The 27,827-nt window shown below is 49.8% G+C and overlaps 1 protein-coding gene across 1 annotated transcript; it reads left to right on the forward strand.

The window, feature by feature from the left end:
• Window positions 1–438: 438 nt before the first annotated feature.
• NALF2 (NALCN channel auxiliary factor 2) lies at window positions 439–27,471 on the forward strand. The gene is made up of 3 exons (XM_008989431.5): window positions 439–2,174; window positions 23,998–24,169; window positions 24,576–27,471. The coding sequence occupies exons 1-3, from the start codon at window positions 1,314–1,316 to the stop codon at window positions 24,959–24,961; spliced, it is 1,419 nt and encodes a 472-aa protein (XP_008987679.2). The 5' UTR covers window positions 439–1,313; the 3' UTR covers window positions 24,962–27,471.
• Window positions 27,472–27,827: the final 356 nt, after the last annotated feature.

Below are 27,827 nucleotides of genomic sequence, written 5' to 3' on the forward strand. Positions count from 1 at the left end.
GGGGACGGCGGAGGCGACCCAGAGAAGCAGCGAGCAGCTGCGAAATGCCTCCTGCCCCCAGCCTCCAAGAATCACCCTCGAAAGTCCCTAGCCCTTGGGGGAGTGAGGGATGGCCTTGGGGAGGGAGGTGGGCGCCCGGGTTAGTGGGGGGAGGGAGAGCGCCCGGGCCTGGGACTTAGCGTGTGGCGCGTGCACGCGGAAAGCGGCCGAATGAACGGAGGAGCTGAAGTGAATGGAGTTGGGGGTGGACTGGAAACATCCCCAAACAGCACCGGCTGCGGCCAGCGGGGGCTGGGGCTGGGGGGGGGGGGGGGGGGGAGTCCTGAGGCGCAGGCGCAGTCGGGGCCCCAGTCCCGCTCCCTCCTCCTCTCCGTGCCTCTTTCTCCGCCCCGCTCCCCCCCCAAACACACTTGCACACGGGCTCTCAAGGTGTTCTCCGCACAGCGGAAGATGGCGACAGACTGAGGGGGCATGGCCAGCGGGAGCCAAGGGGCCGTGCCGCTAGGCTGCCGCCACAGCGGTGCGAACGAGAGGCGGAAGCTAGAGGCGCACTAAGTAGAGCCCGGTGTCGGCGTCCGGCGCCTGTGGCGCTGCCTGGAGCCAGGTGGCCCGCCCGAGCCGGAACTCCAGCAGCAGCGGGTGCTGAGCCAGAGCGGAGCCAGCCCAGGACTGGCCCCGGCGAACACCCGGAGCGCCACCGAAGACCAAAGGGCCCGGCAGCGGACCGGCCGGCCGGCCTAAGAGGGTGCGAGCGAGGCAGGGAACCGCGAGGAGCGGGCAGCGGGCAGACGGGAGGGAGCGGAGCGGCGCTGGGCGAAGGGTGCGGAGCGGAGCGCGGCGGCGGGGCCCGCGCGGCGGCGCTGAGGGGTGCAGAGCTGCGCCGAACCGAGACGGCCGGTTTGGAGTGCGAGCCCGGCGGCTGCTGGCGCGGAGTGAAGTGGCGCGAAGCAGAGGGCAGCTGAGGGGCCCGACACTATGAGGAGTGCGGCGCCGCCGCCGCAGCCGCCACCGCCCCAGTGCCCCGCACCGCCCCCCGCCGGGACGCCGGGCAGCGCCTAGCGGGCCGGGCGGCTGCGCCCGAGCGGAGAGGGAGGGAGCGCGGGAGCGGCGTGGAGACGGCACGAGAGCGCCCCGCGACTCCGGCCTGAGTGGGGTCCCCGGCCGGCCTGCCTGCCTTACCATGCAGCCCCCGAGGTAGAGCCTGGACGGCTCCAAGGAGCGCGGAGCGGCGCGCAGCCCTCCCCCCCACACCCCCGAGACGGCCGTCCGGCATCGCGCCTGCCTACTCCCTCCAGCCCGGACCCCCCTGAAATATGTTCAGGGGCGCTTGGATGTGGCCCGGGAAAGACGCCGCCGCGCTGACTATCTGCTGCTGCTGCTGCTGCTGGGCTCCCAGGCCGAGTGACAAACCTTGCGCCGACTCCGAGCGGGCGCAGCGATGGCGACTGTCCCTGGCGTCCCTGCTCTTCTTCACCGTGCTGCTCGCTGACCATCTGTGGCTGTGCGCGGGGGCCCGGCCCCGGGCCAAGGAGCTGAGCAGTGCCATGAGGCCGCCCTGGGGTGCCGGCCGGGAGCGGCAGCGGGTGCCTCCTCGCGCGATGCTGCCGCTGCCACCGCCGCCGCCCGGCGAGCCCAGCGCACCCCCGGGCGCCTGCGGCCCCAGATACAGCAACCTGACCAAAGCCGCCCCCGCCGCCGGCTCCCGGCCGGTCTGTGGTGGCGTCCCAGAGCCCAAGGGGCTGGACGCAGCATGTACCAAATTGCAATCTTTGCAGAGACTTTTCGAACCCACTACCCCGGCCCCGCCTCTGCGGCCCCCTGACTCCCCTTCCCGTGCCCCGGCCGAGTTCCCCTCCGCCAAGAAAAACTTGCTCAAAGGCCACTTTCGGAACTTCACTCTCTCTTTTTGTGACACCTACACGGTCTGGGACTTGCTGCTGGGCATGGACCGCCCTGAGAGCCTGGACTGTAGCCTGGATACCCTACTGGGGGACCTGCTGGCCGTGGTGGCCAGTCCGGGCTCCGGGACCTGGGAGGCGTGTAGCAACTGTATTGAGGCGTATCAGCGGCTGGACCGACATGCTCAGGAAAAATATGATGAGTTCGACCTCGTGCTGCATAAATACTTACAGGCGGAAGAGTACTCAATACGGTCCTGCACGAAAGGCTGTAAGGTAAGGACTGGCGTCCGCAGCCACTACGGCTGCCTGGGCAGCGGCAGCGGCGGCAGTTGGACTGGGAGAAAAAGGGAACTCTCCCTTTCCACCCACACGACCACTCCCACCGTGCCCAGTGCAGCACTACCCGTGCCACCCTGGGACCCTCCCCAGTGAAGGGGCCTCAGGGATTCAGGTCAGGTAACCACCTGGCCAACTTTTATTAATTACGGATTTGAGCACCTTAGGCCTGGGGCTTCCCGGCATCCCGCCCCCTCACGAGGGGGGAGGGGCCACGGGCCCTGGGCTGACAATGGGATGGCAGGAGGGATTGTGCTCTTCCAGCCTCCATCCTTAGCCAGGCATGCCCGCCTCCTTTCCGAGGCTGGCATTGAAAGTCCTGGGACTGGCTGGTGCAGGAGGAAGGCCGAAGATGGGAGGAAGAATATTTGGCAACCAAACCCTCACATTTAGGTTTCTGCCAGTGGGTGAGAAAAGGAGCACTCCCGGTGGTGGGACACACCACACTCTTGACCTTATGTGACCTGAGGTAGCTGGCCAGAGCTGAGGCAGGTGGAGCCCAGGAGGTGCCTGTCTTCTCCCAAGGAAGGCACCTGCAGGCTCTTCTCCCCTGATAAAGGAAGGAGCTGGGAACAAGGAACAGCGACTGGTGGGAAGGCCACTGAAGGTTGGTGCATTCTCATTCAAAACTCCCAGTGCCTTCCTAGCACCCGAGGGTGACAGTGGAGGGAAAACTGCCTTTCTGGCTGCTGGGGATAGGCATCTAGAGGAGAGGTGAGGCAGCTGCAGAACCGGCCTGCCTAGGGAAGAGCTGAGTGTTGGGAAACTTCTTGACCCTCAGCGGGCTTGTTCTGAACAGTTAGGTAGGTGAGGGATGCAAATATTTGGGACCTGATGCTACTGTTCTGTTCGCCCAGCCTGGCCAGGTGACCAGCCTTTGGGAGGAAAGAGAACAGCAAGGTCAAAGGGTCAAATGACAAGGAAACTGGGAGGGGTAGTGGCCTCACATACTCTAGCTTGGGCCAAGAGCTGGAGAGTGAGACAGTTGCTTTCTAGCCTAGCTCATCTCCCTCCAAGACTTTGGGGAGGGGCAGAAAGTGCCCTTTACTGTCTAGCATGGCCCTTGTGGACTTCTGCAGGGCTTCCATGCTTTTGGCAGGCTCCGTAGGGATTGGGGGCAGAGGGTTGGGGAGGAAAGGGGTAGTTCCTCAGTCCTGACTTCACTTTCTCCTTCTCCTTTTTCCTGCTCTCGTAACCTAGCAGTCTCCCTCCCGCCTCCCTCAGCCTCAGCTGACTCACTGCCTCACTGGCACTACCGAATGAGATATTCCATTTCTTAAAGGTGTACAGACAGATAGACACGCACACACTGCTATACAACATCACCACCACCCCAGGCAAAGTCACACAGACATGCAGAGAGGTCGTCACACCCACAAACAGTGTGATAGAAGCAGATGCCATATCAGACACGCACATCTCCCCATGGTGTCAGACGTAGGCAGAAGTACTGTCACATGGAGAAGGACACATTTTGTCATATAGAGATAGAGACACATACCCTCTATGTCAGCCACGGACACATACACTCAGTGGGAGCAGAGAGACAAGGTCCACAGGCAGATGGAATCAAGGATGTCTGTCTTTTGTGGCCCTCCCTTCAATCCCATGGCCCATGTTTTGTTTTGTTTTGTTTTCCCCTCAATCACCAGTATGAATGAGAGGCACACCACAACTTCCCCATGGGGTTTTCTCCGTGTTGTAGTTGACTCCAGTTTCTGTCTGGACCTGAAATAAACACAAATCTCTCATGTTGATTGTTTTTACGAAGCAGTGTGACATAGGAGCAAGACATCTGATCTCTGATTTGGGAGGCCTTATCACCTCTATCTCTTGTTAGTGGTGTGACCTTGGGCAAGTCACTTCACCTCTGCAAGCTTTCATTTCCTCATTTGTAAAGCAGGGATCATCATCCTTGCTCTGTCCACATCCTGGGTCTTTTGTGGGAAGACAGTGCTGATAGCATTTTGTAATGAGAATATAACATCTGACATTAATGTAATGCTTAGGGTTTTCTGCCCCTCTCGTATATGTTATGAGATCAAGGAGGTTGCTAATACTAGCACCATTACACCCATTTTACAGATGAAGAAACTCGGGTGCAAGGGATTAAACGGGTTGCCCTAAGGTCACTTAGCTAATGAGTAGGAGTGCCAGGACTCCAGTCCACGTGTTTTGGTGCCACGCTCATGCTTTTGCCATGGCCTTCCATCAAGTTCCTGATGGCCCTCCCTCCTTTCCTTTGTCTTCTTGTCGGTCTCTCTCCAGCAAACCAGCAAACTCTGCCTGCTCTCTCGCTGCCTGCCATGCTTGCAGAAGGGCAGTGCCAGGTCCACAGCTCTCTTCTGGCCTTTCCCACCCTTCTTCCAATGCTCTTTCCCTCAACTGAGGCCAGACCCACCTGGCTCTTGAATCCAGCTGTATGATGAGCACTAAGGGAAAAGACAGCCCTGCTACCCTCCTTCCTATAGGCTCCTCTCTCCTCAGCCCCTCACCCCACCTCCCTGGAAGGCCTTCCTTGACTTTCCCCAAGCCTGTTCTTGGGCTTCAAACCCTCCTGTCCAGTCCCCATCCCAAATGGGATCCCTGGGAGATGATGCCCCACCCTCAGAGCTTCTTCCAAGTATAGAACCCGCATCCCCAGGTCAGGATGAAGAGGCTTTCTCTACTTCTGGAAACCAAGCTGGGAGCCTCTGTTCCAGAGCCAGGTAACCCCCTGTCCCCAGGGCCCTATCCTGAGTGCATCAGTTAGCTCGTCCCTGGGTGGCCCCAGAAACCCTCTTCTCTGTCTTTGCAATATCTGCCCTGCTTTAGGCCACACAGGGCCCCACGAATCATACCTGTCCTCGCTGCTACCTGTGACACGTCCCAATTTAGTACCAGCTGCAACATTTTCTTAATGTGCGACTGACTTCCTCTCGCACAGCAGGGCAATGTTAACTTAACCAGGCGGATGCCCTTCCCCGCCCTGGCCTCTCCCAACTCCTGGGGTCGTGCCTCACCTCTCTTTTATCTTCCTGTGCATCCTCCAAGCCCTGTTTTCCCCAACCCCCACCCCACTCTCTTGGCCCTAGCTAGGGTTACTGGACAACCACCTCACTCCTTTTTGGCTCTCCATCCTCCCAGTTCTGCCATGCTCCTGCCTTTCTGATTGCCTCTTCCCCCACCCCTATCTCTTTCTTGCTCTCTCTTCAGAACATTCAGAATGGGAGTAGTGATGGAGATGGGGGCAAAATCCTGGCTTCTTCTCTCATAGCTATTCATCTAAGAGGGAATAGAGGCCCATGGTGGGGACAGTTCTTAGCTCTCTCACCAGCCATAGGGTTACATTAGTAAAGGTGAGTGCCAGGGAAGGATGTGATAGTTCTGATGTATTCTAGACTGACCCAAACCCACCTGGCAGAGAGTATGTTTGGTTTTGGGTCTCACACTGCGCTGAGAAGGAGGCAGGAACCTATGTTCTTCTGGAGAGAGTTGAAGGAGGTGTTCCACCTAGAGAAGAGGAGACTTGGACAGATATGCTGTCTGACTTCACACCTCAGAAGAGTTGACATGGTATAAAAGAAGCAGCGTGACCTGCCTGGCTCCAAAGGGCTTTTGTAGTTAGAAAGTCCTAGGTTCAAACCTAGCTCCTTTATTTATTACCTGTGTAACCTTGAGCTAAGGACCTCCACTCTCTGAGCCTCACCTTTCTTACCTATAAAATGGAGCTAATTCATTGTAACAGCCCTGTGAGGTTGTTATCAATGAGAAAAGTCTGTGCAGTGCCTAAACCTGGCATATCAGAGTTGCTCAGTTTCCTCCTTTCAAAGAAGGAACAGACTGCCTTAGGAGGAAGTGAGCTTCTGCTCCCAGGAAGTATTTGGCCCGATACAGGTGAAACCCTGGGGAAAATGCCATGGAGGCAACTCTAACACCAGATTATGAGCAGAGTTGGACCAGGTGACCTTTGAGGTCTATTTCAGCCTGGATTTTAGGCCTGTAAGCAAAGCTTGCTCCTTGAACAGCAGCACTGGATGGGGAGGGCTAGGGAAGGAGGTTGGTCCTAACATCCACAAAAAGAGAGAGGGTGGGGGGCTGCCAGAGCCAGCACCTTGCCTTCTGCCCCTACCTGCTGGGGCCCTGCTCTTCCTCCACTCTGCTGGCAGCTGTTTCTGCCTCACTGCCTTCCTCTCTCCTCCTACCTGCGACAGCTTTCCTTCCTAGCAGGACTCCTTGCTAACACTGGGTATGAGGGGTGCTGAGAGCAGGGAGCTCAGGGCACTGGGTAAAGGACAGAGCCCTAAGTTGGCCAATGATCTCTGTTATCATCACACAGGCTTGCAGTCAGTGAGCTTGCATCCCACAGGCAGCCTCCCTGATCCAGGGCTCTTGTGGCCAGAGAGTTGCCCTAGTCCCTGTATGGGGGTGAAGGAAGGGGCAGGCAGTCAATAAGCAGCCTCCTGGGAGCCATGGCAAAGCCTGTCCTTGAGGATGGACCTCCAGATCCACAGAAGCTCATCTCATCACCAAGGAATGTAAGCATGGGGTTCTGGGAAGGAGCAGGAACCAGGAATCCTGGAGCAGGGACAGAGAGGAGGCGATGTTTATAGCTAGGACAAGAACATAGTGAATTAATACTAGGAGTGGGAAAGTGGTCTCATGCTGCTCACACCTCTCCAGACCTCTCTCCCCTACCCTGACCCACCCCCACTCCAACCCCCATGTTCCTCCCACATCTTAGCTCATACCCGACATGCCTATCTACTTTTCAGTGACCCCACAACCTTCCCAATCTTCTACTTATCACCCTAGGCTCTTCCCAAGCCACACCCACATCTTACTCTCTAACCTTTATCCCTCTACCTACACTCCTCCAACCCCTGCCCCTCCTGACTGTTATCTCCAATCCCTTCCACCCCAATCCTGGACCTCACTCCCACCTCTCTCCTCTCAACAGTCAGCCCCTCACATTCCACATTACTCCCCCTATTCCCATCTCCCACCTGACACCCCTCCAAACCTTTACTGCAAGATCCCACACCTTCTTCTGGCCTGCAGGCCCCTTGTGCTTTGCATCACTCACACCCCACTAACACATCACCTCCCTTCTTCTCATCCCTTTTCTTACTCCCTTTCATCTTCTGGTCCTCTCTTCTGCCCTCTTTCCTCCTGCCTCCCCCTCTCCCTCTCTGCTATCTTTCTCCCACCTCCCTTCTCTCCTTACTTAATTCAGGGTAGACATGTGCATGTGTGCATGCACACACAGACACACATTCACGCAGACACACATCCCCCAGTCTTCTTCATGGCTACTTCCCATGCTTCCTGCAGGCTGGTGCCTGACTACTACAGTCACCATAGCAACGGGAACCTCCAGGAAGGATACACTGGTATCTCCTGAAGGTGGGGGTTGGGGGAGTTAGGTGGAGAAAGGGAGCCTAGCAGCCTTCTACCCAGTATCATGGTCTGGCTGGAAGAGTCTGCTGAACATGGTGAAGGTGGGAGTGAGGAAAGGGAAGACAGTGGGTAGAACCAAGATCAAAGGAGGGTCAAGAATCTCCAAACACATCGTAAGCATGAGAGGGTGCTTCTAAGCCATGCGGGTGCATGCTGGCCCCCTCTGGAAATGCCAGTACCCTAAGGAAAGGGTATACCCACTCTTCTACATGTGGGTGGGGACATAGGCTGACACCCCAGACTCAGGCAGGAGTCGGTCCTAGAAAAACTTCTCCTTTGGAGCAGTTATTCTGTGCCCTCACCCTCTAAGGCTATTTACCTGCTGTGTGCCCATGCAGACTGGGCATCAAACCTGCCCTCCCCAGCTCATTTCTTAGCCACATGTGGATCTCAGCTGCTAGTGTCAGCTGAAAGCCACAGGTGGCCCCTGCTTCTGGGGGTCTGGACAAATCTGGATCCTTGTAAGCACCATTCTCCGATGCTCGCCTGGTAGGTCTCTGGGGCATGGGTATGTTTTCATTTTCTGTGATTACAGGCACACAGACCAGAGTGTGTGCAAGAGGCCAGGGATGCTGGAGCAGCCTTTTCTCCCTGGGCATAAGAGTGGGTTCAGAAGAGCCTGGATTTTTAAAACTGTAAGCCAGTTAGGTGCTTAGAGGGGAGAGCAAGGGCACCAGGCAAGCTGCAGCTGGCTATGGAGAGGGAAGGAGTTACTACAGAGGGACAGGGACCGGCAGGGCCAAAGCTCCTGCTCGAATGCATTCTGGAGAAAGGAGCTGGAACCTGAGCCACAAGTCTATGGGCCAGAAGATGAGGCCAGCTGGCTGCAAAGATGAAAGAGCTAAGAAAGGGGAAGGAAAAAAGACAATTGTGAGCCTTTGAGTGCCTAGGAGATGCCAGGGGCTTTATATATGTTCATGAACTCATTTAATCCTGGCAATCATCCTAGCAGGAAGGCACTACCATGATCCCCATTTTACAAATGAGACAACTGAGGCTCAATGAGGTGAAATGACCTACCCAGGCCACATAGCAAAAGGGCTGGCATACAAACCTAGGTCTGTCTGTTCTTTCTCCAGTGCACAGATGCATGAAGTAAATGCTAATAATTTCCTCCAGCTGTCAGAGGTGGTGCCCAGCTGGCTACTGAGGGGCTGGGCTGAGAAGCTGGGCCGACTGGAAGGGAGGCTATTGTCAGCTTAGAGGTCCCCTGGAGTGGCACAGATTCAAAATGAGGACCCACCAACATCCTCTATGTTCAATATCCCAGTCTCTCGTCCTTGGACCCAGTGATGAGCACTGGTACCCTCCTGGAATAGCAACAAGAGAATGGGTGCGAGGAAAGAACTTCAAAGGAGACGGAGGACCTGGGCTCCTCTCGCCTGGAGGGAAGGTATCTCTATTATATTCTCTGCCCCATTCTGCTGGAGGGATCAAACAGAGCAAGAGGGGAGAAGGTGCAGAACATTAACCTAAGTTAGTCCCGTTAAACAATAACTGCTGGCTGGGCGTGATGGCTCATGCCTGTAATCTCAGCACTTTGGGAGGCCAAGCTGAGCGGATCACCTGAGGTCAGGAGTTAGAGACCAGTTTGGCCAACATGGCAAAACCCCAGCTCTACTAAAAATACAAAACTTAGTCGGGCGTGGTGGTGTGCACCTGTAATCCCAACTACTCGGGAGGCTGAGACATGAGAATGGCCTGAACCTGGGAGACAGAGGTTGCCGTGAGATGAGATCCCACCCCTGCACCCCACCCTGGGTGACAGAGTGAAACTCCGTCTCAAAAAAAAAACACAAACACAAAAAAAACCCGATAACTCCCCATTCTTCCTTCCAGCTCCTGGTAACCATTATCCTACTTTCCGTCTCTAGGAATTTGAGTAGGTACTTAATATAAGTGGAGTCATACACTATTTGTCCTTTTGTGTTCAGCTTATTTCATTTAGCATGATGTGTTCAAGGTTCATCCATGTTGCAGTATGCATCAGTACTTCATTCCTTTCTATGGCTCAGTAATAGTCCATTGTATGTCTACGCTGCAGTTTGTTTATCCATTCATTTGTTGGTGGGCATTTGGGTTATTTTCACTTTTTGGCTATTGTAAATAATGCTGCTATGAACATTGGTGTACAGGTATCCTTTGAGTCCCTGCTTTCATTTCTTTTGGGTTTATATTAATACCTAGGAATAGAATTGCATTTGGCAGTTCTATGTTTAACTTTTTGAGGAAGTGTCATCCTGTCTTCCACAATGGCTGTACCATTTTACATTATATTACATTTTATGTTATACATTCTGCACCATTTTACATATATACCAGCAATACACAAGAGTTCCAGTTTCTCCACATCCTGTCAACACTTGTTATTTTCTGAAGTGTTTTCTATAATAGCCATCTTGATATGGGTGACTTTATACTTTTATGTAGTTGAAATCTTACTATTTTTTACCCTGCTCTTTTAAATTTGTTACACTATCTTTTCATGTAATTAAATATTCATAAACATCATTCTTGATGTGTACAATATTCCATCATGTGAATGTAATGTAATTTACTTAACTAGACCCCTATTGATATTTATGTTACTTCCAACATTTTACTATTATAAATAATGCTGTGATGATAATCTTTGTTCATAAATGTGTTTCAGAACTGATTCTTTTTTGCTAATAAATGCTGTCTCAGTCATTTTTTCTTATTTCTATACTTTGCTGAACTTTTGAAATCACAAAATAATGCGTGCTCATTGCACCAAACCTAACAATACAGAGGTTTATGAAGAAAACATTAATGATCCTCCTATTAGCTCCCCTCCCAACTCACTACCCTGAGGTCCTTGATGTTAACAATATGCAGTGTGTTCTTCCACCCCTCTGTCCAGGCTTACAGAAACATCTACACACAAAATTAGTTTTTCTTTCCTTTGGCATACAAATGGGAGCATAGACATTAATTCTGTAAGATGAAGTTTCGGAGCTAGACTTACAGAATCAAAGAATATTAACCTTTTTGAGACTCTTGACATACATTACCAACTTTCTTTCAAATTACTAGGTTATTCCAGTTTATACCCTCACCAAAAGTGTTAGACTAATGCAGCACACTTTTCCAGTATTGGCTATCATGTCTTTAAAAGCTTTACTAATCTGGTAGTTGAAAAATGGTACAGCACTGGCTTTTCACTTGCATTCCTTAGGTCACACATTTTTTTTTCTGGTTATAGGCCATTTGTGTTGCCTGTTTTGTGAATTATCTTTTCACGTTTTGTGTTTTTCTTATTGATTTGCATGTGCTTTTATATGTATTAATGATATTAACCTTTTTCCAGTCACATTTGTGGCAGATTTTTTTTCATCTGTTGTTTGCACCATAGAGCTGAAAGGAGGGAATACTTTTATTATCTCCATTATACAGATGAAGAAAGTGTGGATCAGGGAAGTCCAGTAACATGCCTGAGGGTTTTATAACCAGTATAAGCAGACCTAGGGTTTGGACTGCATGACTGTTTCAGTTCAAAGATGTTTGACCCTGTCTTCCCACTGTATTTCCTTACTCCTTAGACATCAACTTCTTGGATCCAAATTGAGTACCAGAAAGGAAAAGTACCTTTCTCACAGTCACCAGAAAATAAGTGGCTGAGTCCCTATCTCCCTACAGGTGGTAACTTGTCCAAATTCACACAGCTAGTTGGTGGCAGAGCCAGAATCTGAACCCAACTCTGACTAACTCTCTATCTAACTAGAGCAGAGACTTCTCGATGAAGAGAACTTGTGGAATATGCCAGGGAGAAGGAGTTGGGGAGAAAGTGGAGTGCGTAGCTGCCCTGAGAGTTTTCTGAAGGAATGGACTCTGGCATTGGAGTCTCCCAGGGCAAGGCTACTCCAGAAATCCCCAGATGGTAGGACCTGGGACAGGACTACTCATGTCCTGAAGCAAGAAAATCTTTCTTCTGGAGACAGCTGCCTTCCCTTCACCAATTGCCAAAGATTAAAACAGGAATAGTGAGCCTTGGGCTCTGGGTAGGAAGCTGGTGGGCACAGAAGAAGCAAAGCAGTGTTTTCCTCTTTTTTAACACCCGCATCTCCCAGGGTGTGTGCATGTGTGCGTGTGTGTGTGCATATGCATGTCCGCATGTGTTGGTGTGTGTCTGTGCGTGTATGTGTGTGTTGAGGAAAGAGAGAAAGGAATACTTTGATTGTGGAATGGAAATGATAATTTAAATGCTATTCCCCCACATCTACTTACAAAGAAAACTTCACTCATGGAGAATGGACTGCATAGACTGATTTTACAGAGTCACCCGTCCCATCCAGACCTACAAATCTTTCCATAGTTTGATGTGAAATTATGTCAAAATGAGATTTGTTTGAGTCACAGGCTTCAGTGGTTGTAGTGAATTGAAGGGACCATCCCAAGGGCAATGAGTGTAAGAGCTTGGACACCGAAGTCCAGGTAAACCTGGCTTCAAATTCCATTTCAAAATCTGTCATCTCTGTAGAATAGCTGTTGAGAACTTGAATGCATTTTTTAGTCTCTATTGGAACCTCATTTTTCTCACCTTTGGAACTAAGAAATAGGGTCATTATGAGGCGTAAGTGACATGAAACATACTAATCTCTTAAGAGTACAGTGTCTGTGAGATATAAAGTGCTCGAGACATGCTAGCCCCCATTGTTATTATTATTGGCTGTGGACCTTGGACAAGTTATTTAAACTCTTTGGTCTTCCCTGTCCTCATCTGTAAAGATCTAGCTGTACCTCAGGGGATGATTGTGAGGTTTCAATGAGTTCATAAATGTCAGGGTCAGGTGACTAGAACAGAACCTGGCATATAGTAAGCACTTAATAAATGGTGGCTATTATTATTTTCTCAATTAGGTGTGTTTAATCAAATGACTGCTTAATACCTAATTGAGATTGACAACACTGGGGTGGGCTACTTATGAGTAGGGGATGAGGAGCCAGAAGGCAAGTGGAGGGATTTGATTCTAGTGAGGGAAGGCACAAAGACATGCTTAGATGGTGGGTGGAAAGAGTCAGAGACAGAGATGGAAAGACTCCAAAGCCTTTGATTTACCTCATCACTAAAGACCAAGCACAGCTCACAGTCACCTTTGATCATGTCTCTGTTCTCTCCAGCCTCTCATCTTTCTGGCAAGGCACAGCATTTGGAGGAGGAAGTAAAGCATGGGCAGGGACCTGGTTTCATGGTGATCCCTGCAGAAGGCTGGAGATTGCTTCCTGGGCTTGGGCCCAGGTATGGCTATATGCGGTAAACAAGTGTGCCTGGGAAAGGGAATTGTGTGTAGCTCAAAGGAACCTATGGCTGTCACTGTCACACCGGCATATTCCTGTGATCTGCACAACCATTGTGCACAGAAGCTCCCAAAGCTCCCCTCCTCTCATCTTAGTCCTTGATGTGCCTATGGGACCCCTCATTAGCTCTGTTGGCCTGATAAGCTTACCATGGTCCAGACAGTGATAATGGAATAGATGATCCAGGGCAGGGCAGGGCAGGGCCTGGGGCTCTGCAGCAGGGCAGTGTGGACTGAGTCTGGTGAGGTTAGTCAGATCAAGTCTTGGAGATTTTGTTTTGTTGTTTTTGAGGCTCGTGACTGCAAAGCAGTTTGTTTTTATTTAAAATTAACTTTATCAAAGTACTGTATGTTCATAACTTTAAAAGGATGTACATGCTATGTATACACACACATATATATGTGTATACACACACATCCCCCAAGCCTCACTCTTCACAGTCAGACACTTGAGACTCTCTGACTGTTTGTTCTGATATTTACCTCCATATTTCTAAATGGTATGCTAATATTGCTATTTCTTATTTTTTTCTGTTTTAAGTATTTGTGTATACACACAGATATAGATAGATATTCACATATATACATATATACACATGTGTGTATATGTATCTCATTTATATGTATCCTTGTAGCTCATAAAGCTTTTAAATTCTATATATAAAATATCTGTTAAATGACATATATAGATCTCAATGTTTATCATTAAAACAACAGCCCTCTACTCCACCCCTGAGCCTAACTCTTCAGAATTAAATACTTCCAACTCCCTTAACTGTTTTCTTCTGATATTTACCTCCACATTTCTAAATGCCATGTCAATATTCTATTTCCCAATTTTTCTCTTTTAAATATCTGTTGACTTTTAAAATGTGATCAGAGGAAGACTTAGCTTTTTTACTCCCAGCAGCACTTAACATACACACATGCTTCCCCTCCCCTCATACACTCAATGTTGACAAATCAAAATTTCTGGTTTTAACAATATTCCATGTTTACATTACTAGAATTATACATGTTGTTCACAGCTGAATCATGTAGAATACTGTGATTATCTTTCCTTCCTTGGTTATCTTGTTTGCATAGTGTAAATAATTGCCTCTTGTTTTCTGTTTGCTTAGTTTTCTCATTTTTTGCTGATACATTCCCAATTTCTTTATCAGAGCTATAAAACCTCAAACACTTTCATAACCCATTATTTTCACTTTTGTTCTTGGAGCTCTTCACCTTGCTCTAGGTGCTAGAGGTTTGATTTTCAAGTACTTGGCAAGTACCTCCATGTGTATACCTCCTCCACTTGTATACTCAGCTCCATGTGAGACCCCAAGGACAGTGGGCAGATGAGTAAGATACAATCTGTCCTCAGTGAATCTATGGTGTCATGAGTGTTAAATTTATAGAGATGTCTTACCAGAAGGCTCTGTGTTAAGACTTTGATATAGACTATCCCTTTGGTCTCACACTCAGGCAAGCCTCCTCTTCTTCATTTCCCGTGAGTTGCCAAAATATGATACAGTCCCCCAAAGAGCAAATGTGATCTTAGGCTGCATTAACAAAAACAGTTTCTAGGACAGGAGGGCTGATGCCTTTACTTCACTTTGTGTTAATAAACCCTACCCGGGGAATGTGTGCAGTTGCAAAGACATGGAAATACAGGGACTCATCTGAATGTGAATAACCAGGCTAAGAGAGGACTGGAAACCACATCTTTTGAAATAGTTGAAAAAAAATTGGGAATATTTGGTTTCTTGAAAGAGTAGTCTACACATAGATATCTTCAATTTAATTCCCTTTTCAATTTTCTACAGGCTGGTTTCTGCCCCCACTGCTCCACTGAAACTGCTCTCACCATAATGAGACTGCCTTTTAATTCCCCAAACCAGTGTGTTCCCATCTAAATCCTTATTTGCTGGCCACTACCTATTGTTTGAAATTCTCTTCTCCCATAATTGGCAGAATGCCTCTCTTCTGTCTCTCCTCCAATCTCTTAAACCACTCCATCTTCATCTGATTCCCTTCCTCCATCTGCCCCTTAAATGTTTGTATTTCTAGGGATCTACTGTTGATCCCTTTCTCTATCTACTCTCGCTAGGCAATGCTGTCCACTTTTTAGGCTTCCACAGTTGCTGTAGCAGTCAGGGTGAGTTAGGCTATGCTCTGGTAGCAAACAACCCCCAAATATCTGAGTTTTAGCACAACAAATGGTTACTTCTTTCCCATGATACTGTCTGAAACAGATCATCAGGGAACATCTTACTCATGTTAGTCACCAAAGACCCAGTATGGTAGAGGATCCAACACAACACTGCTTCCACAGTCAGCATCAGAGGGACTAGAATGTGGCAAATCATACATTTGCTCTTAAAGCTTCTCCCCAGAAGTGACTCATGTCGCCTCAACTCACACTTCATTGACCAAAGCAAGTTGTATGGCCATGCCTAACTTGAGAGGGTGTGGGAAAGTGTAGTCCTACTATGTTCCTGATGACTAACTCCCTGATCCCTGATGACTTACAAACCTTTATGCAGACCGTCCTTCTGAGCTGACTACTGTGTCCAACTGCCTCCTTAACATTTCCACCTGGATGACTCACATATACCTCAAAGTTAACATGACCCTGACTGAATTTATCTTCTTCACAGCCAACTCTATGCCTCCTGTTTTCTCTGCCTTAATAAATGAAACTACTATTCATCTAGCTACCCAAGCCAGAAGCTTGGTCATCATCCTGGATCTTTCCCTCTCTCTCATTCCCCACATCCTTAAGTAATCTTGGTGATTCCACCTCTTTAACGTCTCTTCTCACATCCACCCCCTCCTCCCTGTTTCTCAATTCTGCTGCTATTGCCTTATTTGGGGTCCTCATACCCTGTCACTCAGACTGTTGGAATTGTCTCATAACTGATCTCCATGCCTCCAGTTTATGCTTATACTCCATCGTCCACACTTCAGACATAAGTCTGAAAAGTTAGTCATGGGAGTGGCAAGCGACCTTTAAGTAAGCAATTATTTAAAACCTATTAAAAGCTCTCTGTTGCCTGTAGGATGAAGCCCAGCTCCTTCTCAGCTTCCAGAGCATATCACAGCCATGGCCATGGCCTTCCTCTGCAACCTCATCTCCCATTGTGTCCCACTCTGTGCCCTGTAACTATGCTAAACTTCCTACAGTGTCTAAACTTAGTACTATTTCACACTTCCAGGCCTTTATGCCTGCTCATTGCTTTGTTCAAAGTGCACTTATTTCCATATTCCACCTAGTTACCTTCTACTCATTTATTTTTCAGTTCCTAACTCAAGCATCTCCCACATGGAGATGTTTTCCTGTCCTTCAGCCCTCAAAACACAGTTGATACTCCACCTTAATGCTACCAAGGAGATACAGTTGCTTCTCGACTTACAATAAATGCTCCTGATAAATCCATTGTAAGTTGAGAGTATCATAAGTTGAAAATGCATTTAATACACCTAAACTACCATAGCTTAGCCTAGCCTACCTCAAATGTGCTCAGAACACTTACATTAGCCTACAGTTAGGCAAAATCATCTAACACAAAGTGCATTTTATATTAAACTGTTGAATATGTCATGTAGTTTATTGAATATCGTACTGAAAGTGAAAAACAGAATAGTTGTATGGGTACTTGAAGTATTTCCACTGAATACATACTGCCTTCTCACTGCGGTAAAACTGAAGAAGTGTAAGTTGAGCCATCATAAGTTGGGGACTGTCTGTGCTATCGATCATAGTGACTTAAAATGATTGATTCATATAGTTTCTCCCCTGCTCCTTGAAGACAGGAATCTTGTCTTACTCATCTCTATTATCTGTAGTTCCCAGCACAGTGACAGGCACTCAGAAAATGTTCAAGGAATGTTCTCATGGACAAATAATGAGAAAATCAGATTCAGAGAAGTCTACAAATACCTGTAGGGTTGGCATGGGGGATGGGAAGGTAGCTGTTCCATATGGCACTGGAAGAGCTAATAACAGCCATGAGTGAAGCCACAAGGAGGAATTAGTTCAAAGGAAGGAAGAACTTCTGTAACTGCTAGAGTTGTCTGAAGAATAGGGGCTAGTCTAGGACAGCATGACCCCCCTGTGACAAGGCTTATAATCAGAAGCTGGATAAGCACTTAGCAGTGATATTGGAGTGGAAATTCCAACAGCAGATAGGGCAGTGTTGTGATGGTTCTCATGGTCCTTTCTATTCTGGAACAGTCATGAACCTGACTCCTCTGCTCACCTGATTGACATGGATTATCTAGGCCCCTTCAGAGCTGCTCCTACATTAGGGACACTGTTTCTCCACTGGACCAACCCTGTCCAGGCTAGGCCCATCCAGCCACTGGCCTTTGAGCAGATGGCCCAAGAGGCTTGGTGGTGTGAGAGCTTTCTGGAACTGCACTGGCTCTAGGTTCTCACCCTCCTCTCCAGCCATTTCCCCTGCCTTTCCTTCAGGCCAGTTCAGGCCACTTTGACTCATGACTGCTCAGTTTGAAAAGGAGGACAGCTGTTGCTTATTTTTACAGCCACTTAAGTAGAGCCGTGTCATCCACCTGGATTTACCCTTTAATGCCTCTAATCCCAGTCTGATTCTACCAATCCCAGTGAACTACTGTCCCCAGAATTATGTCCATGATCTCCTTCCTCTGGTTGAGGAAACTGACTTTGACCTAACCCTGTTCTGATCCAACTCTTTGAAAGCCCACAGTCAGGACTAGGAGCACTTGGCCCTTTTCAGACCCCGCCGGAGGGGTCCCTCACACACTTCTATGTGTGCTGATGGATGCAGTGCAAAAAGGCATCAGGTTAGCAATCAAGTTGCCTCCCTTCTAATCCTGGCTTATAGTTGATTTCTTACATGCCTCTGACTTGGCTAAGCCAACCCTCTTCTTTGGGCCTCAGTTTCTCTGTGGGTAAAATCTTGGGGCGGAGTGTACCTTGGTGTCTGTGGACAGTGAATTTCATCCCCATGTGCAGCCCACATTGCTGCTTTGCCTCCACAGGTTCTGTGGCTGCAGCTCCAGCTGCTGGCCAAGGGCACCAGGGGAACATGGAAGACAAGCAGCCCTGGAAAGAAAGCCTATAGGGAAGATTCGGATGGGCAAATAGGCGCCAGGGATGGAAGCAAGTTAGAATCTAACAAGAACACTGCTTACTTCTTGGTTGGTAGGAACTGAAGCTCTCCTCCCTGGAGAGCTTTTCAGCCCCCAAACCAAGGAGCTTGGGATGGCCTCCACTTTTCTAAACCCTCTGGCCCTGAGTCCTGACTTTGGGGTGTAACAGTCTTCTTTCTAGAGGATAATGATGGATGAGGATGTCCTGGCCAGAGCTGCAAGCCTGAGAGCCAGACGGTGAGGCTCTCTGGGTCCTCCCCAGACTGGCAACTGCAGAGCCCAGGAGGGGTGGTGATCCCTCTCATCTTGCCCCTCCCATTTCAGGAGTGCTCTGCAGCCCAGCTGGGAGGAGGGATGGGACAGCCTTCCCAGCTTCCTTTTTGGGTTAATTGGTGTTCCCTCTAGTTATTCCCTGCTTCCTTCCCCTCCCAGTTCCCATAGCAACTGGGCTGTAGCAGCCAGAACTTGATTGAGCCCAGCGGTGGCCCGACTGAGGTGGGGAAAGGAGGGCACTGCCAGGTCAATGCTTTCTATCCCACCCATCTCCCGCTGCCATCTCAAGGGTTCAGGGTGGTTAAGCTCAGAGGACAGGACATAATTGGAAAGCCTTTTCAGCCAGGGCTGGAGTTTGAAGAGCCTAACACGCCAGAGCAGGCCTGGTTCCCTCAGCTCTCCTCCCCTCACCACGCCCCGTGTCCTGCCTCTCAAATTTTGATTCATTGTTACTGGTAGGATTGTTCAGTAGGAAGAGCCCTGGAGTTGCAGGTGGGAAATCAGGTTTCCAGTTCCTCTCTCTGCCACTATTTTATGCAGCAGTAGACAAGGCCTCAGTCTACTTCCTCTCTTCCTAGGCCTCAGTTTTCCCATTTGTGAAATGATGAAGTAGGACTAAATCGATGGTTCTCAACCCTGGCTGCATACTAAAATTGCCTGAGGTATTTTGAAAAACTACAGATGTATAGTTCCATCCATAAGGATCCTGACTTAGTTGGTCTGGGCATAATGTGAGCCAGACAGGAGTATTTTTTTCTTTTTTTGAGACAAAGTCTCACTCTGTCACCCAGGTTGGAGTGCAATGGCATGATCTCAGCTCAATGCAACCTCTGCCTCCCAAGCAAAGGTGACCTTTCCACCTCAGCGTCCTGAATAGGTGGGATCCCAGGTGTGCAACACCACGCCCAGTAATGTTTTTTGTAGAGACAGGGTTTCATCATGTTGCCCAGGCTAGTGTCGAACTCCTGGACTCAAGTGATCCACCAGCTTCAGCTTCCCAAAGCTCTGGGATTACCCGCATGAGCCACTGCACCTGGCCCAGACAGGAGTATTTTTTGGAAGCTCTCTGAGTGATTGTGATATGCAGCCATAGTTGAGATACTGGAAAACAAAAGAGCTCCAGGGTTCTCCCAGTTGACTGTTACCTGGTTCTAAGACATTTCTACCCTTTCCCTGCATGCCTTGCCTCCAGCAAGCCCCACAGTTCTCCTAAGCCGGGCCCTCCTGGCTTTCCTCCATCCTTGTAGACAAGTGCCCAGGCCCCTGTGAATGCCTAAACAACCTCCCCCTGTCAACCCCTCCCTCAGTCCTAACACTGATGAGACAGGACAAGCTACCTAGGTCCATCTTAGAAACAGGGCTGCAGAGTCTAAGGCAGGCTTGTTGCCCAAGCTGTAACAAACACAGAAAGCTAGATCTTTCACCTGAGAAGGACCCCAGGCCACCTCTGAGGCATGAGGGATAACAATGGCCTCCACTGGCCTTCTGTGGGCCTGAAGAATTGGATTACCTCTGAGCCCTGCATCACTCTTCTTCCTCCATTCCCCTTATTAGCTCCTTGCCTGTTCCTGCCTCACCACCCACAGGCCTGGTGTCCTCCCCAAGCAATCTGCTCACCCACTTGTTGTCATAGTGACTCTGGCTGGGGATGTGGGGACTGAGTGGGGAGGTCGTCTAATTAAGCAGAAGGGCCACACTCCCAATGTCAGGTCACCCCTCCCCCTTCCCCAACCTATCCTGCCTGCCTCCCTGCCTTTCTCCCTCCAGGAGCACATGAGGGGACCGCCCAGCCACCATAGCCTGTTACTGGGCTAATTGCAGTTGCCTGGGAGGAGGGTAGGAACTCCACTGGGGCCTCCTTACCTAGGACCAGGGACATTAAACTAGAAGAACCCAGAAAGAATTCTACATGGACTTCTGAGTCCCACCAATGGATGCAGTGTTGGGAGGGGGCCAATTGCACACATTTTGGGATGAGGGTGAGGCAGGCTCTGGGTCCAGGCTGCAGACACTGGGGCAGTGCCTGTGGACAGAGACTCATCTTGGCACTGTGGGGCTGAAAAGATGGAAGGAAGTCTCCAAGGTACTGGGACCTTTAGTTCTTGTAATTTCATGTTCTTTCCTGCCTTAACTTCTGTTTCTTTCTCCTCCCCTTCTTGTGCTCTCTTATCCATCTTCCTTACCTTTGCTTTCTTATGCTCCCATCTTTTTTAGCTACTCTTATTCCATCTTGTTCACCCCTTGCTTGTTATTACCCCTGTCTTTCTTACTCTCTTTCTTACCACTTTCTCTTAACAGCCCCCACTTACCCCCATCTCCCCCTTTCTTATGTCCCTACCTTTCAACTTCTTTCACCCTCACCCCACTCTTACCCCTTCACCTCTTTTACACCCTACACCTTTAATTTCCTGGCTGTTTCTTCTCAACACCGTTGTTTCCTACCCCCACTATTCCTACTATTCCTTACCCTCTCTTTCCTACGCACCTCCTGTCTTCCACCCCTTACCCCAGCTGCCACTCTCTCATACCCCTCAAGCCACTCTCTTCCTGCCCTTTTTTAAACCCTCCAGCTCTCTTACCCTGCCTCCTGTTCTCACCCCCTTTTTTTTAACCCCCCTTTCACTCTTTGCCCATTCCTTTTCACATGTTCTTTTAGTCCAATAACTTCATATTCAGGAATTGATATAAATAAAATTAAACACAAGTGTGCAAGAGATGTATGTATAAAGATAGTCACTGGAGTGTTGTTCATAATAGTAAAAATGTGGAAATAAATGTCTGTAAACAAAAGATTGGTGCCCTTTTCATTCCATTCAAACAAAGCCATTCTCTGTTCTCTTGACATACCATGAATTTGTTTGTGGACATACCTTTGTTTAAGCTGTTGCCTCAGCTTGGAATTCCCATTTACCTCATCTCCATACACCCCATCTAAAATCCTGATTTGAGTCCAACCTCAAATGTTCTCCCCACACTGAAATCTTTCCCTGCTTCTCTACTTGCTTCCCTCCAGTGGTCCATGGTTTGAACTCTCCTGTGGTGTAGATCATATGCCATAGATTCAAGTTAGATGTGTCTACCCGTGAAACTGGAATTGTCATGAGCCTAGAAACATGTCCTCATTTGCTTGTCCTGTTCGTTCAACCAACAGATTCTTTTCGTGTATATTGCGTAGAGTACACAATGGTTAATAAAGCAAACCCATGTCTTCTTACGTGCAACTCACATTTTAGTGGGGCTGACAGAAAGGAAACAAGAGTGCAGAGAAAGTAATACTTGTGGTGAAGAAACAATCAAGGAAAAGAGAATAATGAGGGCAGCATTCTTTGGTGAAAGGGGTAAGGGAGACCCTCTCTGATGAGGGACACTTAAACTGAGACCTGAAAAATGAGAATGACCCAGACATGTCAAGAGTAGGGGGAAGAGCATTCCAGAACAAAAGAACAGCATGTTCCAAGGTCCTGAAATGGGAAGAAGTAGGGTATGTTCAAGGAAAAGAAAGAAAATGAAGTTGGAGAGAGAGACCGGAGCAATGTTATACGAGGACTAGAAATCTGTGGTCAGAAGTTTCAGTCTAAATCCACTGAAGGGTTTGGAGCAAAGGAGTAACATGAGTCAATTGTGTTCTGAGACCACTCTTCCTCCTGTGTGGACAGTGGATTGGAAAGAGCAAGAGTGCAGGTGGGGAGGCCAGATGGGAGACTGTCATCCAGGTGAGAGATGATGATGGTCTGCCCAAAGGCATGGATGTGGAGCTACAATTGGCATGCCTTGCTGATAGACTAGATGAGGGGATACAGAGAAAGAGACATGAAAGCTGGCATCTATGTTTCATGGCACTCACTGAATGGTCAAGACTTGAGGAGGACAGTGGATTTGGGATTAACAAAGTAAGATCTACATTTTAAAATTTAGAACTTGTTAAATTTGAGATGCCTGTGAGATACCAAAGTCCCAAGCAATGCTTTGCTCCTTGGGGGATTGATTTGCACTACCACCTACCCCATCACCCACTAGTACGCCCCTGCTTTGGAAAAGGCCAGTGTGGGATTGCATTACCAAAGTCAATGTTCACAGCAGAGTTATTTGTAGTTTAGTGAAAATGTTTAAAATAATTATAAGAAACTGACAGTGCTTCTAAAACTATGTTACTCAGAGTATGGTGGAAAAGCCTCCTGCAGCACAGTGACCCCCTGGCTCAAAAATGCAGATTCCGAGCCCACCTCTGTCCTCTTGAAACTGAAACAGAGGGAGACATCTGCATATTTAACGAATGCTTCCGGGGGTTCTGAGGCACACTGAAGTCTAAAAACCATTGCTGTGAGGAATAATGATGAACCTAGAAAACTCCCCTAATGATACCAGGGCTAGATGTGGGTAGTGAGATAGGAATAGGCAAGGTGCATGAGAGCCATCTCGGCATATGTTAAAATGCTGACTTGACAGATAGGGAGTGGAGCCTGAGATTCTGCATCTCTCACAAGCTCCCAGGTGATGGTGATGCTGCTGGTCCAAGTCCACACTTTGATGAGCAAGGACCTAGATCAGTGGTCCACAACTGGAGAGAATTCCCCTACCCCAGGGGGATATTTGACAATGGCTAGAGACATGTTTTTGGTTTTCGTTTTGGTTTTCACAATATGTGAGGGGAGAGAATGCTACTGGTGTCTAATGGGTAGAGGCCAGAGATGCTGCACAATATCCTGCAATGCACAGGACAACCCCCACAGCAAAGAATTATCTGACCCAAAATGTCAGTAGTATCACTGTTAAGAAACCCTGGACTTAATGATAACCAAATAGTATGGAGCAGGGAACCTTTCTTAGCTAGCACCCAGTGCCTGGTAGGGGTGGGCTAGATGAGGGACAGGAAGTATACCCATGAAGTGAAACTGCAAAGCAGAGGTTCCAAATGAAATGTAGCAGTGTGTGTGATGTCTGCTCCATGCCAGAGCAGAAGCCAATAGGGCAGAGCATGGATCAAGTAGAGGTCAAAGGCACGTGTGGTGCCTGGTAAGGCAGGTTCCTGTTTTTTATTAAAAATAACCCCTCACATTTGCATTACACTTTAGAGTTTACAAAACATTTTCATATGTGCCATGTAATTTCATCCATACAACACCCTAATTAGGTAGAGCAAGGACTATTCTTTCTCTTTCTTGAATTTAGAAACTCAATACTGTCAGCCAAGGAAATGTTTGCTGAATTGAACAGTACTGAAATTTGCCTTATTATATATAGGTGGTCTCAGACAAGTCAAGAGACTTCCTTGAACCAGGGTTGCATGGGATGATTGCTAAGTCTCCTTGCAGTTCTGACCTAGGAGTAATTTTGTGATTTTTGCCAACACTCAAATTCTGAGGCTTGGATGACTCTAGACTGGGGGGTGTTGAGAGTCCTCGCTATGAGATGGGAGATCTTAGGTAAGATGTAGTGGCCAAGTCCTTCTTGGCCAAGTCCTTGACCCAAGTCCTTCTTCCTCTTTACCCCCTGGATCCTGGGGTTAGGTTGGTGAGGCCCCCTTGAGAGACCACAAGTATAGCCCCTCATCCCACTCCTCTAAGGTGGGAAGGGGCTGGTACGTGGGCTGATGCTCTTTCCTCTCCCCACAGGCTGTCTACAAGGCCTGGCTGTGCTCAGAATACTTCAGCGTGACCCAGCAGGAATGCCAGCGCTGGGTGCCCTGCAAGCAGTACTGCCTGGAGGTGCAGACCCGGTGCCCCTTTTTACTCCCCGACAATGAGGAAATGGTGTACGGAGGGCTCCCTGGCTTTATCTGTACAGGTAAAGGCAGGGCACTGGGGAAGAGGGAGGAGGCCGGGGACCCAGGGCAGGCATCAGGTCAGAGGAGTGGAAGCAGGGAGAACAACAGGGGAGTCAGATGAGACGAAGGCCAGTGGCTACACAAATGGGCAGTGAGGTCCCCAGGTTGGGACAGGGTCAAGTGGAATAGGGAAAAAGAGCAGAGTGCCTTTCTCTGGCCAGATCACGTCCAAGGAGTCATCCCGAGGAAACTGACTGGGGTCCCCAGGAAAGTAGGGCTCAGGAAGGGAAAGTGTTGAGGGCTAGGCAGGAAGGAGCCTTGGATGAGGCTACCTAAGCAGCCATAGCTCTGGAAACCTGATCCCTAGATAAGGCGCAGCCATCAGCTCCCCAAGCATCCCACCACACCTTCCTTATCCATTGGCAGGGTTGCTGGATACTTCACCAAAGCGGCCGGAAACCAAGTGCTGTGACGTGCAGTGGGTCTCCTGTGAGGCAAAGAAGAAGAAGATCAAGGAGTCTGAGGCCCCCAAAACCCACCACCAGCAATTCCACCACTCCTATTTCCACCACTACCACCAACAGTACCACCACTACCACCCCCGTCATGATCCCCCAGGCCATGTCAGCAACAAGCCCGCCCTGCTGCCGGTCTCTGGGGGCTCCCGCCTCAGCCCTAGCAGGATTCGGCTCTGCATCCTTGTTCTCATGCTCCTCCATACCGTGGTGTCCTTCTCCAGCAACCAGGGTGGTGGGGTATTGGGGCTGGAGACACTGCCTGCCCTAGAAGAGGGCCTGACATGGGAAGAGTGACAGTAGGGAGGACAGACCTCCACCACACACTGATATCAGCTCCAGCTCCCCCACGTGGGGGGGAGGGGGCTCCTCCCATGGGAGGTATAGGATAAGGTGGGGGCGGGGGGAAATGGGGGAACCACACATCCCCTCAACCTACCCCCACCCCAAAAGCAGCTCCAACAGAATGGCCAGAGGGCCCCAAGGAGCTACAAAACTCATCCGGGCAAAAAAGGCAGGAGCAGCAGGTGACCCCTCCCAAGCCCCCATCTATGGGGCTTAGCAAAAAAAGGGAGGAAGTGGGGGCTGGATATGCCCACCCCTGCCAAGAGTCCTGACCCCAGGGAAGGAGGCTGCTCACCCAGCCTGGGCCCTGCAGGGAATGTTGGGGGGCACAGAGGGGAGACACTCTTCCCCCCCTCCACATTCCTTTTGTTGCCAAGATCCTTAATTCCCTCCTGCCCATATCCCAACGGGCAACAGCAGACAGTGCAATGGCCCTCCTGCCACTTCAACACACCGTGCCCCACCTGGGACTATCGCAGGTGAAGCACCAGACTGGGAGATGAGGTACGCACAGTTGCAGCTAGGTCGGGGCCCCAGTAAAGCTGTGCCCCACCACCCTAGGCAATGAGGGGCAGAAAAGGGGTACAGAATAAGTGGTGAAAGAGGGTGATGATAGGGAATGGGGATAGGAGAAGAGAAATGTGGGCAGAGGGCTTGAAGAGATGGTCGAATAGGCTACTGCCACCCAGTTTTGGGGAGATGGATGATAAGTGTTGAGGCAGGCTTGAAAACTGCTCCCCAAGACAGAGAGAGTTGCATTAGGAGCTCTCTGGGAAAAGAGCACAGGAACTGAGTTGCTGGGCCTTAAAGCAAAAGGCTGCAGGCACATGGTTAGACTGCTGCTGTCTGAAGGACCATATCTTACAGAAGGTGCACATACTCCCAAGGGCCTCCCTTGCCCTGGAGATCTTGGCCTTAGGGCCAAAGACAATAACATTTCCTATCTCCATGGGGAGGAGGAACTTGAGCTCAAGTGGATCAGGCCTGGCCAGGGTCCTCATACTCCCCTGTCTTGTCCTAGCCCAGGCCTCCATGAAGGAGAACCTGGTGGCATTGCCCCAGAGCTCTCCAGAGATGAGCCTCCCCTCTCCCCTGTCCCCGTCCCCAGCCTACCAAAGAGTATTCATGCCTTTCCATCCCTGACCCCATGGGTTACTGTCCCAACTGTGGAACAACCAGACTCCTCTACACCCTGCAGGAGGATCTTCTGCTGCAGTCACCCCAGTCCCTTGCTAGAGAAAGTCTAGGGACTGGCAAGAAGACCCTTTGACTAAAGATCATGTGCTGTCATCCCTTGGCTGAGAAACTGTTGAGTCAGGCTAGAGGGCTGGACAAGAGAAGAGGCACTGAGAGCCCCTTAGGGGCCATTAGCCTTGCTCTGGTCTGCTGGGTGGGGGTGGGGAATAAGGGAGATCCCACATTGCCTGGGACATCTGAATGCTGGTTAAGAACTGACAGGAAAGGGAGCCAGAGCTGTATTCCTGGGAGAGGCTAGGGAGCTTTAGTGCCAACAAGGCCTGTGTCCTTCTGGGATGCAATACTAGTGAGTGAATGGGAGGGTGGGTCTGGAGCTGCGTGAGACTGAAACCAAGAAGCAGATGACCTGTCCTTGGTCAGCTTAGGGATGAATGGGAGGGCTCCCTAGTGGAGAGAGAATCATTCATGGGCCTCAACTGGGTCCCAGATAAGTTACATGAGACTGGGGAGTCCTTCCCTGCCAGTTTTCTCATTTCTCACAGCCTGTCCCCAACTCCTGTGCCCTGCCTACACACTCCCCTGTTTGGCCCTCAGCACTTTGGGCCTGGCCACATACCCCATCCCTAGAGTGCTCTTTCCAGACATGCTTATGTATAAGTAAAGGGCAGGTGCTTGGGCTCCAGAGAGACCCCAGGTACTGCCTTCTAACTCCTGCATCCTCAGGAGGGGAAAAAGGACTGCGAAGTAAAGGGGAACCATACGGCCCCAGGGAATGGACCCTTGGAGACTCCCATCCTCTCTTCCCCCTCACCAAGTGCCCAGGAGACCCCTGGCTCAGACCAGCCCAAGGCCTTGCCCAGTGGCAGAGGAAAGGGGCACCTCACTCCACCTCAGAGTCATTTGACTGCCTCCCTTCACCCCACCACCCTAATCTTCCACCACCTCTCTGGCTGTCCCTGCCCTCCATCACAGGCAGCAGAGCCGGGCAGCTTTCTTATGCCATTTTCTACACTGTGCTTCATGAGTAGGACTTTCTTGCACTAGTTCCTATGACTGAGTGTCCAAGCTGGTTTCCTAGTAGTCCCCCATCCCTTCCTCCATTACCTGGCTATGATTCAGTTGTCTCTGCCCTCCCTCTTACTCCGCCTCTGTGTTTTGGTGAGAGTCTCTGTATGTGTACTGCTTTCTGTTTTGTTGCATTGTGGGGCAGAGGCCTCTCTGCTCTTGTTTAACCCCATAAAGAAATAAATGGTAAGACTTGATGATAACCCTCCGTTCATTTCTTTGTTCTGTGGAGTCAAGCTTGCTGCATTGGAAAAGTCTTTGGCTTGGGGAGGGGATGGGACCAGAGATGCTGACCCTGTGCCTGGCTCCCTGTTGGCTCAAATCTCAGGAAGAAAGGGTAAACTGTAGTAGACCATTCTAGACAAGGACTCACAAAGCCAGCCACCTGCAGGGATCAGGCAGATCACTGTACAGAGTGAAGTAGGCCAGGCTGGGGAAAAATGCAGACTCCAATGTGAGTGCTCAGAATTGCAGGACATGTGCAAAGGAAGCAGCTGAAGCCCAGAGTTGTCTTGGGGAATGTAGTTCTAGTGTTGCCAAATCTTCTCATTCTTCA

This window comes from Callithrix jacchus, chromosome X (genome assembly GCF_049354715.1).
Source record: "Callithrix jacchus isolate 240 chromosome X, calJac240_pri, whole genome shotgun sequence".
Classification (NCBI taxonomy): Eukaryota; Metazoa; Chordata; class Mammalia; order Primates; family Cebidae; genus Callithrix; species Callithrix jacchus.